This window comes from Bos indicus, chromosome X (assembly GCF_029378745.1).
Source record: "Bos indicus isolate NIAB-ARS_2022 breed Sahiwal x Tharparkar chromosome X, NIAB-ARS_B.indTharparkar_mat_pri_1.0, whole genome shotgun sequence".
Classification (NCBI taxonomy): Eukaryota; Metazoa; Chordata; class Mammalia; order Artiodactyla; family Bovidae; genus Bos; species Bos indicus.
Window position 1 is genome coordinate 21106767 of NC_091789.1, and position 13855 is coordinate 21120621.

General features: G+C 47.2%; 1 protein-coding gene across 2 annotated transcripts; it reads right to left on the reverse strand.

Moving 5' to 3' along the window:
• Window positions 1-2931: 2931 nt before the first annotated feature.
• GPR101 (G protein-coupled receptor 101) lies at window positions 2932-12864 on the reverse strand. 2 transcript variants are annotated; one of them, XR_011565088.1, is made up of 3 exons: window positions 12722-12864; window positions 6679-10602; window positions 2932-5853 (listed from the first exon to the last, which is right to left on the reverse strand). XR_011565088.1 is itself a non-coding variant. In XM_070783441.1 (2 exons), exon 2 carries the CDS (start codon window positions 10510-10512, stop codon window positions 9001-9003), a length of 1512 nt encoding a protein of 503 aa, XP_070639542.1. In that variant the 5' UTR covers window positions 10513-10602; window positions 12722-12864; the 3' UTR covers window positions 2932-9000. The 2 variants fall into 2 exon arrangements, 1 of the variants encoding a protein (XP_070639542.1); XM_070783441.1 differs by having other exon boundaries at window positions 2932-10602.
• Window positions 12865-13855: the final 991 nt, after the last annotated feature.

Genomic DNA, 13855 nt, shown 5'->3' on the forward strand with positions numbered 1-13855 from the left:
TCACTGTCTGGCCTCAGTTTGTGTAACACAAAATGCGATTGTATGGGAGAAAAATCAAGGTGGCAAGTAGGTTTATTCTAAGTACTATTTTCCTGAAATGATACCATAAGAGGGTATTTAATTTAAAACAATCAGAGCAAGGGAGGTACTTTTTCTTAATTTAAGTACATTGGTTTTTCAGTTGAGAAGGTTTTTTCCCCTTCTTTTTCTTCCTCGTCTGTTCAGAACATCAAAACTACTGTCAAATAAATGTTAGGTAAAATGTGACATTTTCCAACTTAAGTTGATTGTACAAACAATATTACACCTTTGTATCTGGGTGATCACTTAAAAATATCCATTGGTTTAGCATACAGAGTTTATGAAATACCAGATCCTGTTGTCTTATTACTCAATTGAATCTGTACATTCGTGGTTGTTTAGTTGCCTGTTGTTTTTGCTTGCTGCCCTTGGAGAATGTGCTGAGAGTGTGTAAGCTTGACTTAGTTGTGTAGATAACAAATCTTTGAAGTCAATTCTCTTGGATTTATTTGCTCCTATTAGACAATAGTCAGGTGTCACAACTCCCTAAATATTGGGAATTTGTATTGCAAATATTCTTTGAGCTTGCAGTTTCAGGGGAGATGGCATGAAATTCATACATTGTTTTGTGGTAAATATTATTGATAAATATTTGTCTTATTGAGGTAAACATTTAAAAACCATCTATACATACCCTTCAATTCATGAATGTTCTCAAAGTCGCCCTCAAGCTGAGGAATACATGTTGGTGTGTGCAGGGATCAAAGAGGTGGTGTGGCTCTTGAAGGAGAGTCTGGAATGAAGAGGGACAAGGTCAGAGAACTGCATTCTGAAAGAGAGTAGGAGAGGGAGGAAGAGTTGACTAGTTGCATTGGGGAAGAAGAAACTCATTTGGTCGCCTGTAGTAGGCCTTCTTCTATATTGGAAGGAGCAGGGTTGTGACTGGGGCCTGGAGCAGACTGAGGGGAGGAGTGGCTACAGACGGTCAGAGTTGTCTCTTGACAGTGGGATTTTCAGATCCTCTTAGACCTCTCGCATTCAGTCTCATAATCGAAAGCTGACCCCTAAACCCTGCCTGAGAGGAAGAGCTGTTATGAGGTGATGCCTTGGAACCAGGCCCCTTCTCCTCTAAATACTCTGCATTAAGCATTGTTCCAGCTTCAGGGGACTCAGCTCCTACCAGGTTTGCTGCCTGATCCTTTTATCTGAGCTCACTTGCTTGCACTAGTAGCTTGTTAGAAGGTATTAGTAAAAGTATTTCTATAGCAGAAGGTCACTGCCTGGTGGGCATTCACAGATCAGGGTTAAAGGTGACTGTGTGAATAAGGCAGCCATCTTTTAACATCTTGAAATACAGCATGTAGGTAAGTATTCAATTTAATTTTGGAGTGAAAATGGAGAAGGGAGGGCACTTTCTTTTGATTGAAATGGGCATGGATAGCTCCCTGAACCTCTGTAGGGCTGCTTCAGAGGTACAAGGAGCAGCTCCTTATACCACCACTGATAAGATTTGGAGAAGAAGGGCTACCAGTAGGTCAAGCACCTGGACTTGAGAGGAACTAGTAGACTCTAAGTTTTAGACATATTTGTTTGTCTCATCTGTGCCCCGTGCTTTCATGTTACGGTTGGTGTTAGAGGCAGACCCATTTTCTTAAACTGGGGCTTGAGGGAACACGGTCCTGCCTCTTGTTACATAAACCCTGGTGAGTTGGAACTGGATTGTGTGTGTGTGTGGGGGGTGGTGGTGGTGGTGAGAATGGTCTGTGCGTGGCTTAATTGTGCCAAGGGAGGTGTCCTGCTCATGAGTAGCAGGACAGCAGGGCCAGGAGCCCAGTGGGGGTGATCCAGGTGCTGGGCAGTACTGTTTCTTAAAGCCTATTCACCCCCACCCCACAACTTCATGGCCTTTGGAATAAGGCTGGCGTTTGAGAGCCCCACAAGCCATCTGGCCCCATTTTTCCACTCTGACCACCCACCCTCAGTTTGCCATTTTTAAAAAATTTTATATGAGATTATAGTTTTTTAAAAATATTTATTTTATTCGGCTGAACTGGGTCTTGGGGCTTCCCAGGTGGCTTAGTGATCAAGAGTCAGCCTGCCAATGCAGGAGACGTGGGTTCAATTCCTGGGTCGGGAAGATCACCTGTTGGAGGAAATAGCAACTCCAGTATTCTTGGCTCGGAAATTCCATGAACAGAGGAGCCTGGTGGGCTACAGTCCATGGGGTCACAAAAGAGTTGGACATGACTGAGTGACTAAACAACAAACAGCCAGGTCTTAGTTGCAGCATATGAAATCTAGTTCCCTGACGAGAGATCGAAGTCGGGCCCCCTGCATTTGGGAGGGTAGAGTCGTAACCATTGGACCACCGAGGAAAGTCCCTATATGAGAGAATAGTTGATGTACAATGTTGTGTTAGTTTCAGGTGTGCCAGAAAGTGAATCAGGTATGTGTACACATATATCCACTCTTTTAGATTCTTTTCCCATATATGTTAGAAAAGAGCATTGAGTAGAGTTTTCTGTGCTATACAGCAGGTCCTTGTTGGTTATATATTTTATATGTAGTAGTGTGTATTTGTTAATCGCAAACTCCTAATTAATCCCTCCCCACCTTTCCCGTTTGGTGACCATAAGTTTATTTTTGAAATCTGACCACTCTCACTTTGGGAGGGCTAAGCAGAATCCCCTCTTCCAGCAAGCCCCTGAAGACCACTCCCCCTCCCACTGCATATTCCTTATATTGGAAAAACAATGCAAAAATATTGGAGCCCACATATTTCATTCTACCATGTACTCTGATTAGTTTCTCCCCTGTCTCCTCTGTTCAACCAAAAGAGAAGGGATGGAGAACTGGTTATGTGTCTCCCTCCTTTATGTTTTTCCCATGGAGCTCGGAACAATAACCAGATACGCATTAAAATTAGACTTTATTTAGCATATTTAAGAAGAATATACCAAGGACAGATTAACAGCACCTATTTAAGAAACACAAACATTATTTAATAATATTTAGTTAAACCACAAACATCAATCTCTCTGCATTCCCCAAGCAGGAGTCCATTATTCCTGTCCAGCAAGAACATGCGCTGTAACCATTTTAGAAAGGATCCAATTGAAGTCAACCAATATATGAAACCTTGTCCTTGGGCAGAGTCTCTGAGACTCCTGATCTGTGTAACAGTATTGATGTATGAATTTGACTGGGGTGTGAAGGGGTTTCTCTTCTTGCTGGGGGGAGGAGGATTAAGTCCACCCATTTTGTGCACCTGAAGGTAAGTTGTGCCAGTGGGAACTTGGCCCCAGGATTGTAGTTTGGCAATCCTTTGAAAAGGCACTTTTAAATTGCAAATGCTTTTTGAAAAGGAAAAGGAAAAATTCAAATTCAAAATGCTAAAGAAAACTGTTTATTGACTGAATGCATTTTCCTCCTGCTTTCAGTCTCAAAAACAGCACATAAAATTTGGTATTAAAAGGCAGTTTTAGAAATTATTCAATATATATATAGCTTTTAGCTTTACTATTTTTATTCTTAAAATATAATGAACTCATCTCATAGTTCTCTTTTCTTGTCTGATGCAAATGCTGCTGCTATATGATTGTAATTCTCAAACATCTTAGCTGGGACTCCTGGAGGAGTCCCACTACTTCTTTATCTATTTACCCATCTAAGCTCTTCTCAGGCAATCAATCAAAGAAAAAAAAAAAACAGAGCAGCCTTTTTCTGGTTTGTGGTACTGCTCTGGGAGGGGAGAGATGGTCACAATATAGATCTGCTCAATGCAAACTGTCAGTTCACAGTCAGGTACTGGTTGGATCTTGAGAGTACATCATTCTTTCCATCCTGCTAACAGGATTCCAATAGCCTGTCCTGGGGTCTTTGCTTTGTAAGGATGAAAGGATTGTCTTTTTCATTTTGCATTCTATACAATAAATGGAAAACAGGCGTGCCAGTGCCAAGCGTGTCGTTGAACTGCCAGTGACAACTTCAGCCAAGATGATTAAGTTGCCATAATGACCAATTGTACGAGAATCAGTTCTCACCTGTCGTATACTGTACCAGGGATTTAAGAAATGAAAGGCACCACTTCCTGCCACTCCACCTTGGAGCCTCTTCTACATCCTGTAGTATACACTTTAAAAAGAAAACTTTAAACACAAATATACTATGTTCTACTTTGGAAACTGACCAAGGTGTGGGTCACAAATAGAATTGTGCATGCATTTGATTCACTAACTTTACATGGACGCACTACCCATTTTTGAGGGTGACACAATCTATAGACACGTACAGTCTAATATCTAGCACCTTATCTCCAAGAACACATATTTTATATACAGTAATAGCTTACATTTAGAAGAATTACTACAGAACGGAATACACCACTGAAACGGACAAAAATACCAAAAGTTTTAACATCAAAGTTGTAGCACAGATGAAGGGGTGGGGAATCCACTCAACTTTGAAGCACCAAACTGAAACCAATCTTGTTTTTGCGTGTATTTTAGAACAAGAGAGATCCAGGAAGGAATTCTCGGCCATAGCAAACCTCTTGTGAGTGTACAAGTTACTGTGTTTTCCCCTTGGTGTGTAGACGTTGAGACAGGTGAGCTTTGAGAGGCAGTGATGAAAATACTTGACAACTATTGGCAACCTTCACTGACCTTGAGGATTCTTACTCTACTTTTTAACAAAGAGCAATGAACTTTAGTTGTGAATTTTAGCTTTCCTAGTTCTTCCTTCAGTCAGCAGTGCTGCTTTTAGCAGAAGACTGCTGTAAGCAAGTTGGGCCTTTGCCTTAGAGGAAGAGATTGTAAGTAACTGGAAAGAATTTATGGCAAGGGTCTCTCTCCTTTTTTGACTTCTAAGCTATGATCTGTTGTTTGTGGCTCACTGCTTTTGTCTCCTCATGCCTCAGCTTGGAAGGGCTTTGAGAGGGGCCAGGAGCACCTGTCTGGCCCATAGAGAAGGAGAGACAGAGATAAGGACCGAGAGGGTTAAAAGCCATGACTGACCAGATTTTCTCTCCTTATCTTGGTGACTGGCTCACAGCCACCTGTTCCTTTAATCGTTTGTCTGCTCTAGAGGGAAAAGACATTTTGCTTAGAGCAGCCTCTCCTGACAGCACAAGGGTTTGTCTTAAAGAAGAATACAATAAAAAAGATATTATGAGGGGAAAACACTTTTTTGATTTTTTTTTTCCCTCAAAATCTGGGAGAGGGCAGTTATGAGAAAAAAAAAATTCAGTCCACAAGTTGACATTGGTACTCTCTTTGTTTGATCTTAACGACCTCTGAGGGTTTTATTTTGGAGCATTCAAATGACCAGATGATGCATAATATTTCTCTTCCAAATGGTATATTTCAGATAGTTTTAAGAGCATTTTGGCAAAGTCTAAAAAGAAAGTGTAGTTTAATCTTACATGTTACTCTTTAGGTAGTATGAAAAAATCTTTTGAAGTAACTTTACCTAGCTTAATTGGCTAATTATGTAGAAAATAAGGCAGTATCAGGCACCTTACAATTTTATAGGTAATTTTTCTACTGTTTTTCTTTTTTTGCTGAAATAATTGGATAGTATCTACAGAATTGAATGTGCTCCCTAAGATGTGTTGTAGTGGGTGTTTTTTGATAAGAAATGAGGTACCTACCCCCTCTATGATAAAATGGCAGTTTTCCTTACCTGCTGAATTTGAAGTAGATATCCCCTCATCTTTAAATTGGACTGGAGTTGGGGGAGGAGACAGAAAAATACCTTTAATTGCTGGTCCCTCTGTTTACTTCTGTTCTTCCCTGCTTCATGGGCCCCCGGGTCCCTGTGAACCTGTCAGCTCTGGGTGGGAAGGGGATGAATGGGGGTGAGTGAGCACACAGAGCTTCAAGAAGGGCCAGCACAGCAGGGGGAGGGGGTGAAGGCAGTGGGCATAATGGCAGGAGGTAGGCAGGGGGCCGGAAGTACACAGGACTTCCAAGCAGCTGGTATTTGTGGTGCCATAGAGAAGATGGACCCTTGCAATCATAAAAGTCACAGAAGCCTGGGGCTTGCTCCTTATTACTGCCTTCCCAAGCTTGTTGAAATTGGTGTGTTAGTCAAAGCACCTGCGACTCCTTGGCAAACTGGATGCTCTATTATTTTTAAATAAGGAAATCATTAAATTGGAAACCACATCATTTCAAAGTCTGGTTTGTCTGGCCCCTGGACTTTAATGGGATTTATACTGCATGTATGAAGTGGCCTTGGCAGAAGAACACCTCCTTTAAAAACATTTAGGGAAAGCTATTGCACACGAGGATCTGTGAGGCTAATGATGACTTCTGTGTGTGCTTTCAGATTTTCAAATGACAAAACAGTATGTGCAGTAAAACCTCATTAAGTTGATAGTGTTTTATTCAAAATAGCATACAATTTGAAGCAGTTGCTATCTCCGAGCTCACTAGAGGCCCTATTGTTCGTTAAGAAGATGTCAGCAAAGCAGAATGCTCTTAATTCAAAGGTCCTCTTTTCCCAGTCCCCTATTTTCAAAAGGTTTTCGACTTTGAAAAATCCAATTTGCTATGAGAATGGACAATGACTAAATTAGGGAAAAGAGGAACTTGAAAAAGGAAATTGGTGAGTGTTGGTGCCCTGGAGGATGTTGTGTGTGTTAAGTGAACTTACCACACTTGGACAGGTTCTGCTTCCATTTGGATTTGGGATTTTGGCAAACAATTTTCTCTGATACACTTTGAAGGGGTTGCGCTTTAAAAATAAAACAAGAAGTTCAGTTTCAACAAAATATTTGGAGACACTTATGTTTGAAAACCTGTTTCCTACCCAGGTAAGCATTTCTACTTAAAGGACAGGCTACCACTACGTCAAACTCCTTTGACCATGACTGATCTTCAAGGCAAAACCCCTCCCCCCATAGAAGGATTGGTCACATGGGCCATTTCTTCACCCAGAAATCCTTTGAGGACAGACTGATACAAGAGCTTGGCAATAAATTGGTATCATAAATTTATGACTGTTAATTCACATTTTGGTATAAAAATAAATGATTTACAAAGGTAAACTTTAGCCCCCATGTCTTGTCTGAATTACCACAAGTTCCAAATTACTGGGGTTGAAATCAATATGATTTTCATGGATATATCAAATTTATGAGTCAGCTCAATGCTATTTGGGACTATCCCCAAATTTATTTCCTAAATTCTGAACATGGCAATGTCAAATTCCATGCAGACTTATTCACAGCCCAAATACACTGACTGCTGTTTACCTCTTCCCCCTTGAGATGCTCATGCTGGAATCTGTCAGGAGGAAGAGATAAAATATAAGTGAGCTTGGCTTTTAAATGAAAGAAATTTCAGTTCTAATACAGACATGGTCATCACACAAGAATGAGACTAAACCCTGAATATGGCCGTCTTTATATACAGCACCTGATCAACCATTTTTTCCATGAAATACTCTTTCCTCTCCCTCTACCCATATTAACATTGGATTTCTGCCTGAACACTTGATCACAGAGTTGCTTTAATGTGATATTCAGGAGGATCAAAACACTGTCTTGACCATTTTTTGGTTCCATGTTATTTGGTCATGTCAATATGGTCTGTGCCCTCAGAAATACACAAGTATATACCCACTCAAAGTGATTTCAGGGTTTGGGATTTGAAATTTCTTCCTCTGTATTGACCCTAAGGATGATTTAGATATTGTAAAGGTTTTCCCAAAGTGATATACTTCGACAGAAATAATGAGGATAAGTCTGACCTGAATATTTCGATTTAGCATTGTTTGGAACAGGTCAGGTAATAGGCCAGGTATTGAAAAAGCATCCTCTCTGTTATTCCCAACTCTTATTTTTCTCTACCACATCTGTGGAGAGCTTACAGGTTTCAGAGATGGTCACAGGTAGAAAAGACTCATGGGTGTGCCTGGACGAAGGAAAACATTTATCCTGCCTTACTTTTGCCCCATGTGGAGATCATATGTGTTGTTTATGATCTCAGGGACACAAAAGACATTTCTAGTGGGCATATCTCTCTTGATTGGCAGTGTGAGTTTTGTAGGACAAGTGACTGGCAGAGGTGATTTGGAGGATTCTCATGAGCATCTCAATTCAATCACAAAGGGAAAATTGTAAAACAGTGGTGATTTCTGTCCCACTATTATTCAAATAGGAGACAGAAAATAGTTCAGTGTCAATAGACAATTTTCCATTTGCATAAAACAATTGTGGCCTCCGCCCATGCCCAAACCCAGGATTTTATAGAAAAGTCAACTGTTTAGCCCCACAGATGTGTGATTTTCCTATCTTCTCCCTTGGACTAGCTCCCCATTTCAAACATGCTCTATTATCTTCTTTCACTTTTCTGGATCCCTTTGGAGGATATAGAAACCTTCTTGGTCTTTTAACTACACAATGCCCTTAGTTTCTGTAATAGTCTTTGCACCAGATTGTGGGGGCTCTTCAGTCTAGAATTTGGCTAATACGTTGATCAGTCGTTCAGGTTCTGCTTCCTGGGCTCCGTGAATGACTTGGTCCATTGCTTTTCTTTCAGTTGAACATATGCTGGAGCCCTTCCCATGAGCTCACAAGTCCTTAAGTTCACCAGCATCATCTTCCTTTTCCCTCAGAGCAAAAACTGATACATGGTAGCTCTGGGGAGACAGACATAATACCAAGCACATGTCCAAATTGGATAGCCCTTGTTGCTTTAAGAAATTTAGAGCCTAATAACTTTTTTTTTCGGGGGGAGGGAGAGAAATTTCAGTCAGAATCCTCAAGTTTATTCTTTGAGGGGCACACTTTTTAGGGAAGACCCCAGTTCCTACCTCTTCCATATATGCATCTACCTTGTGGTGAGAGGGGCATGTGCAGAACCTTTGCCTGGAATGGTATGGGTTGGCATTAACGCGATTGTGGATGGTCCATTTAAGAGAAAGCTGCTCCTGTATTCTGTGAACAGTTCAAGGTTTACCTTAGAACCAACTTCAAGGCGAAGTGGCAGAATCATGAGAAGGGACGATCTTGCCTTCAGTTCCACCCTCGGTGCCGGCTTCGGTTCCGGGCAGGTCTGGGTGGCTGTTTTCTTTGGGGGGCTTCTCCTTGCAGAAAAACTTCTTCAGCATATCCTGGATCTCCTTCTTGATGGTCTTGTGCATGTAGCCATAGACGTAGGGGTGGATGCAGCACTGCAGGAAGAAAAGCCAGATAATTATGGTGATCACCCACTGGGGTACCTTGGTTTGGACATCCACCCACACGGCCAGGACTGCTAGAAAGCAGTAGGGCCCCAGGGACAGCACGTAGGAGAAGATGATGAGGAAGATCACTTTAGCAGCTTTGCATTGGTAGCACCTGGGCAGAGGGGGGTCACCATTGCTGTTTCGACGACTGACTGGGAGACTCTCTGGAATGTTCACCGCCTCGATGTCATCCTCGTTGAAATGGAGGTCATCCTCACCAAACTCTAGGTCATCTTCACCCAGGTCAATGTTGCACTGGGTGACCTCTAGGCGGCCCTTGTCTGCCTTCCTGCTGCTCTGAATTTTGGTGCTGCCTTTGGCCACCAAAGAGTTGCTTTCTCTGACCTCTTCACTGCCAGTGGCCTCCATGCTCCCCTCACCAGTCTCCACGCTCCCTTTTTTGGCCTTCTTGCTGCCCTCCATGGCTTCCTCGCTGTCCACCTTGGCCTTGACCTCACCTTCATCCTGGCCGTGGAACTCACTCTCACTCTGGAACTCATCCTTCTTGCCGCCCTCTTCGTTCTCATTCTCCACCCGGTCCTTGGCTCGCACTTCCAAGCTGTGGCTCTTGACGTTGTAGAGCAGCGCGTGCTGCCGGCGGGCAGCCCCGAACACCACAGAGTAGCAGGCAATCATGACAATCAGCGGGATGACGATGAAGGACACGACACTGACAATTGTGTAGCTGGGGCTGGCCCCCCAGATCATGGAGCAAAGGGCATTGCGCTCGTCGAAAGCAGCCTGGCCCCAGCCATAGAGTGGGGGCGTGCTCTGCAGGATGGCCACGATCCAGGTGCCGTAGAGGAGCAGGTAGCCCCGGCGTGGGGTCATCTTCGCCGGGTAGGAGAGAGGGTGGATGATGGACAGGTAGCGATCCACGGACACCACCACGATGGTGTTGACGCTGGCGAAGGCAAACAGATGAGTAAGGCTAACCAGGGCAGTGCAGAAATGGCTGTTGAGGGGCCAGAAGATGGGTACGGAGGTGGCCACCACCCAGGGGGCCACGAGCGAGATCTGCAGCAGGTCAGTGACGAGGAGGTTAAAGATGAAGCGGTTGGTCACCTGCAGCAGCTGAGGCTTGCGCTGCAGCACGAACGCCAGCACTATGTTGCCCACGAAGGAGGCGGTGAGGAAGATGAGCAGAACGCTCGAGCGAATGATGCCATGCGCCAGGCTGATGGGCATTTTGGAGAGGGGCATGCACGCGTGGCTGCTGTTGTTTTCGCGCGTGCTGTTGGTGCAGGTGGACGCCATGGCGGCAGGGGCAGGAGGGCGACAGGTGCGGGCGCCGGGCCGGCCCCGGCGGGCGGCGAAGGGGCGCACGGAACACACTCAGCGCCTAGGCTGGGGACGAAAGAAACACGCGGGCTGGGTTAGTCCCCCTGCTTGGGGCGCGGGGGTGGGGTGGGTACTTCCACGCTGGGCAGCAGCGCTGCAGGACCCCAGCCCCGGGGACCCCGTGCGCGTGCCCCCGTCTCTCCCCCGCGTCCGGGCAGTTTCTCTAAATCCTTCTCTTATTCTCTGGGTCTCTCTGCCTCTCCCTCTTTTGGGGGGTTTCCGAGACACCCCTCCCACAGCTGTCTCCAGCTGGCGCGTGCGCCTCCCACACTCTCTGGGGGTCTCGCAGTTTGGGTTTCTCCAGAAATCTCTCCCTGCGCTCTCCCGCTAGCGCATGCGCGTGCGCGCTCCATCCCTGCCTGTTTACGTGTGTACACTTGTCTTTTTCTCCCCAGAGTCTCTAATTAGCGCACTTTTCCTGTATCTCGTGTGTGTGTGTGTGTGTGTGTGTGTGTGTGTGTGCGTGTGCGTGCGCGCGTTACCGGTTTTCTCTGTCTCACCCTTGTCCCTCACTCTGGGGTCTGTCCCTATTTCTCAGACCCTTGCCAGCACGTGTGCGCTGTGTCTCTTCTGCCAGTCTGTCCTTCTCCTCTCACCTCCGTTTCTGTTACTCCCCTCTCGCCCTCCCACTCGCGGTCAGCTTCTCCGCCTCAGTTTCTCTCTGCTTTCGCCAGCGCACTTTCTCCGTGGCTGTGTGCGCGCGCGCGTCTCTGCGTCTCGTCGTCTTTCTCTGGGTCTTGTCCCTGTCTCGCCTTCCGTCTCTTTCTGATGCCCTCTCGTTTCTGTGTCTCTGCCAGTCACTGTCTCTGTCGCTTGCTAGTGCGTGCGCTTATGCGTCTTCCCCTGATGCTGTCTTGTCTCCCCACTTTTCTCCCACAGTCTATTTCCCTGACAATCTCCGTGGGTCCCCGGTGCACCTGTTCAGTATCACTCACTGAATGTGTGTCTCTGACCGTCTCCGCATCTCTCCAGCTCTCCTGTCACCGTGTCTCTCTCTCGGGTTCTGTCTCTCAGCGTCTCCCATCTCTCGCTGCTCTTGCTCTGAATTTCTCAGATCCTCTCCCCTCGGTGTCTCTCCCTGTTTCCCTCCTGCAGCTTCTGTCTTCCCTGCGCCTTAAGTTCTCTCCTTATCACTATCTGCCCGTGTCCCTCAGGATCTACTCCGTGTCTCCTGATTATCTCTGCCTCTGCGTTACTCAGACTCTTTCCAGCGTGTGCACTTAAAGGGAGTCAGCTTCTTTGTCTCTCACTCTCTTCTCTGGGACTTTCGCGAAACACTTTTTTTTTTTTTTTGGTATGTTTGAGTGTGTGTGCAGTCTCTCTTACTATCCTTCTCCGATGATCTCTCACCTCGGTTTATCTCTGGCTGGATCTCTGTCTCTGATCCCTATCTCTCTGTCGACTTTATTTTACCATGGAAACCAGCTGCCGCCTTGGCCGCCGCGGGCTCTAGCGGATAAACCTCCTAGTTTCTCACAGCTCAGAAGCGGCTGGATGCAGGGGGGATGCCTACTGCGGATGCCCCCCGCCCCCCAATTCGGCATCCTGTCTGCATTCTCCAGCCCACCCGGCCTCGGCGGTGGCGGGTGGAGGGATGGGTGAGCTGGGGAGAGCCGGGGAAGAGGCGAAGGTGGTGGGGGAGAAGTCTGAGAGAGAGAGCGCCAAGAGATTGAGAGGCAGACAGAGAAAGAGAATAAGAAAACATCAAGAGACAGAGACAGAAAAAGATGAGAGACAGAATGAGAGCCACCCAGAGACAGAGAGAATGATAGAGAAAAGAGACCTAGAGTCAATGAATGAGCCAATTAGAGAGAGACAGAAGAAGGAGAGACAGGGCAAGAGACAGGGGGAAACAGAGATAGAAAAAAATTAAAAAGAGACGATGGGAAGCAGAGAATGTGAGAAAGAATGAGAACACATCGAGACGATAGGGGCGGGGGACGAGGGAAAGTGCGAGTGAAAAAGCGAGGGCTAGGGACTGGCCGAGAAGGGGCCGCGCCGGGGGTTGGGGCGGGGGGGGACTCCACGCGGGGCGTCTGGTGGACGCCCGCGGTGGACGGGGCGTCCGGGGCGCCAGAACATGGGGGTCCGGCTGGGCGCAGGGAGCAGGGCTGGGGCCGTTTACCTGTTGCTGCCGGAGGCGTCGCGCCGCGGGAGCTGCGTGCCAGTCCCTCGGGACGCGGTGCGCTCGACCGGGCGGCCTCCCGAGGCGCCGGCGGCCGCTAGCTGGAACCTGGCGGCGCGAGCCGCGAGAGCCGGGGCGCCCGAGCCCGCACGTCCGGCCGGCGCGGCGCGCTGCGAGCTCTAAGCGGCGGCGGGGGCGCGCGGCGTCTTAAGGCGGCGCGGGGCCCTCACCTTGCGGCGCCCCCCTCCCCCCGCGCCCGCCCGCGCCGCTGACGCACGAGGCCGCGGGCGTCCGGAGGAGCGGGCGGGCGGGGGGCACTGCGTCGGGCCGCTTAGCGCCGCTCACCCGGCATCAGCGCCCCGGGCGGTCCGAGCTCACTGGGGACTCAGACTGGGGAGCGTCACCGGGGCTGGTTTTCCTGCCGACTAGCCCCCCGGATTTCTGTCCAGGGCCAGGCCCGAGACTGGCACGCGTCTTCCGAAGAGAAGCAGAAAGCTAGCCGGGGCCTGGGGCCTCGACCTTGGAAGACCCTCCCCCCGCCTCACTCCCACCCTCCCTCAAGTATGAACCTCCCCGGGACTCTGAGAGGAAGTGACTCTGATATCACCGATTTGCCACAATTTGCTCTAGCTCCCAGCAAGAGCTAAAGAGCAGTTCCTTTCCTGTAGGCCTTGGGAGCATTTCCTCTAAGACGAGCTGCTCAATTATCCACTCTAGTATTTGACTGAAGTCTGTCTATAAGTCAGTCTCTTGGTTCACCCACCCCCAGGTACTGTGGGAAAACTGTTTACACAGAGAATACCCTCGAATCCTTACCCCAGCCCTGTGAGATGAGTGCTGCTATTATCTTCATTTTTATAGAGACAGAAGCAGAAGCCGAGCGAGATTACCTGACTTGCCAGAAATTCAAGTAAATGTACCTGTTTTGTTAACTAGGGGCTTTCCTAGTAGCTCAGTTGGTAAAGAACCCATCTGCAATGTGGGAGACCTGGGTTTGATCCCTGGGTTGGGAAGATCCCCTGGAGAAGGGAAAGGCTACCCACTCCAGTACTCTGGCCTGGAGAATTTCATGGACTGTATAGTCCATGGGGTCCCAAAGAGTGAGACATGACTGAGCGAGTTTCACTTCACTAT

Excerpts from the sequence above, each read along its gene's own strand:
- GPR101 (XM_070783441.1), bottom strand. The coding sequence starts at position 10,512 with ATGGCGTCCACCTGCACCAACAGCACGCGCGAAAACAACAGCAGCCAC.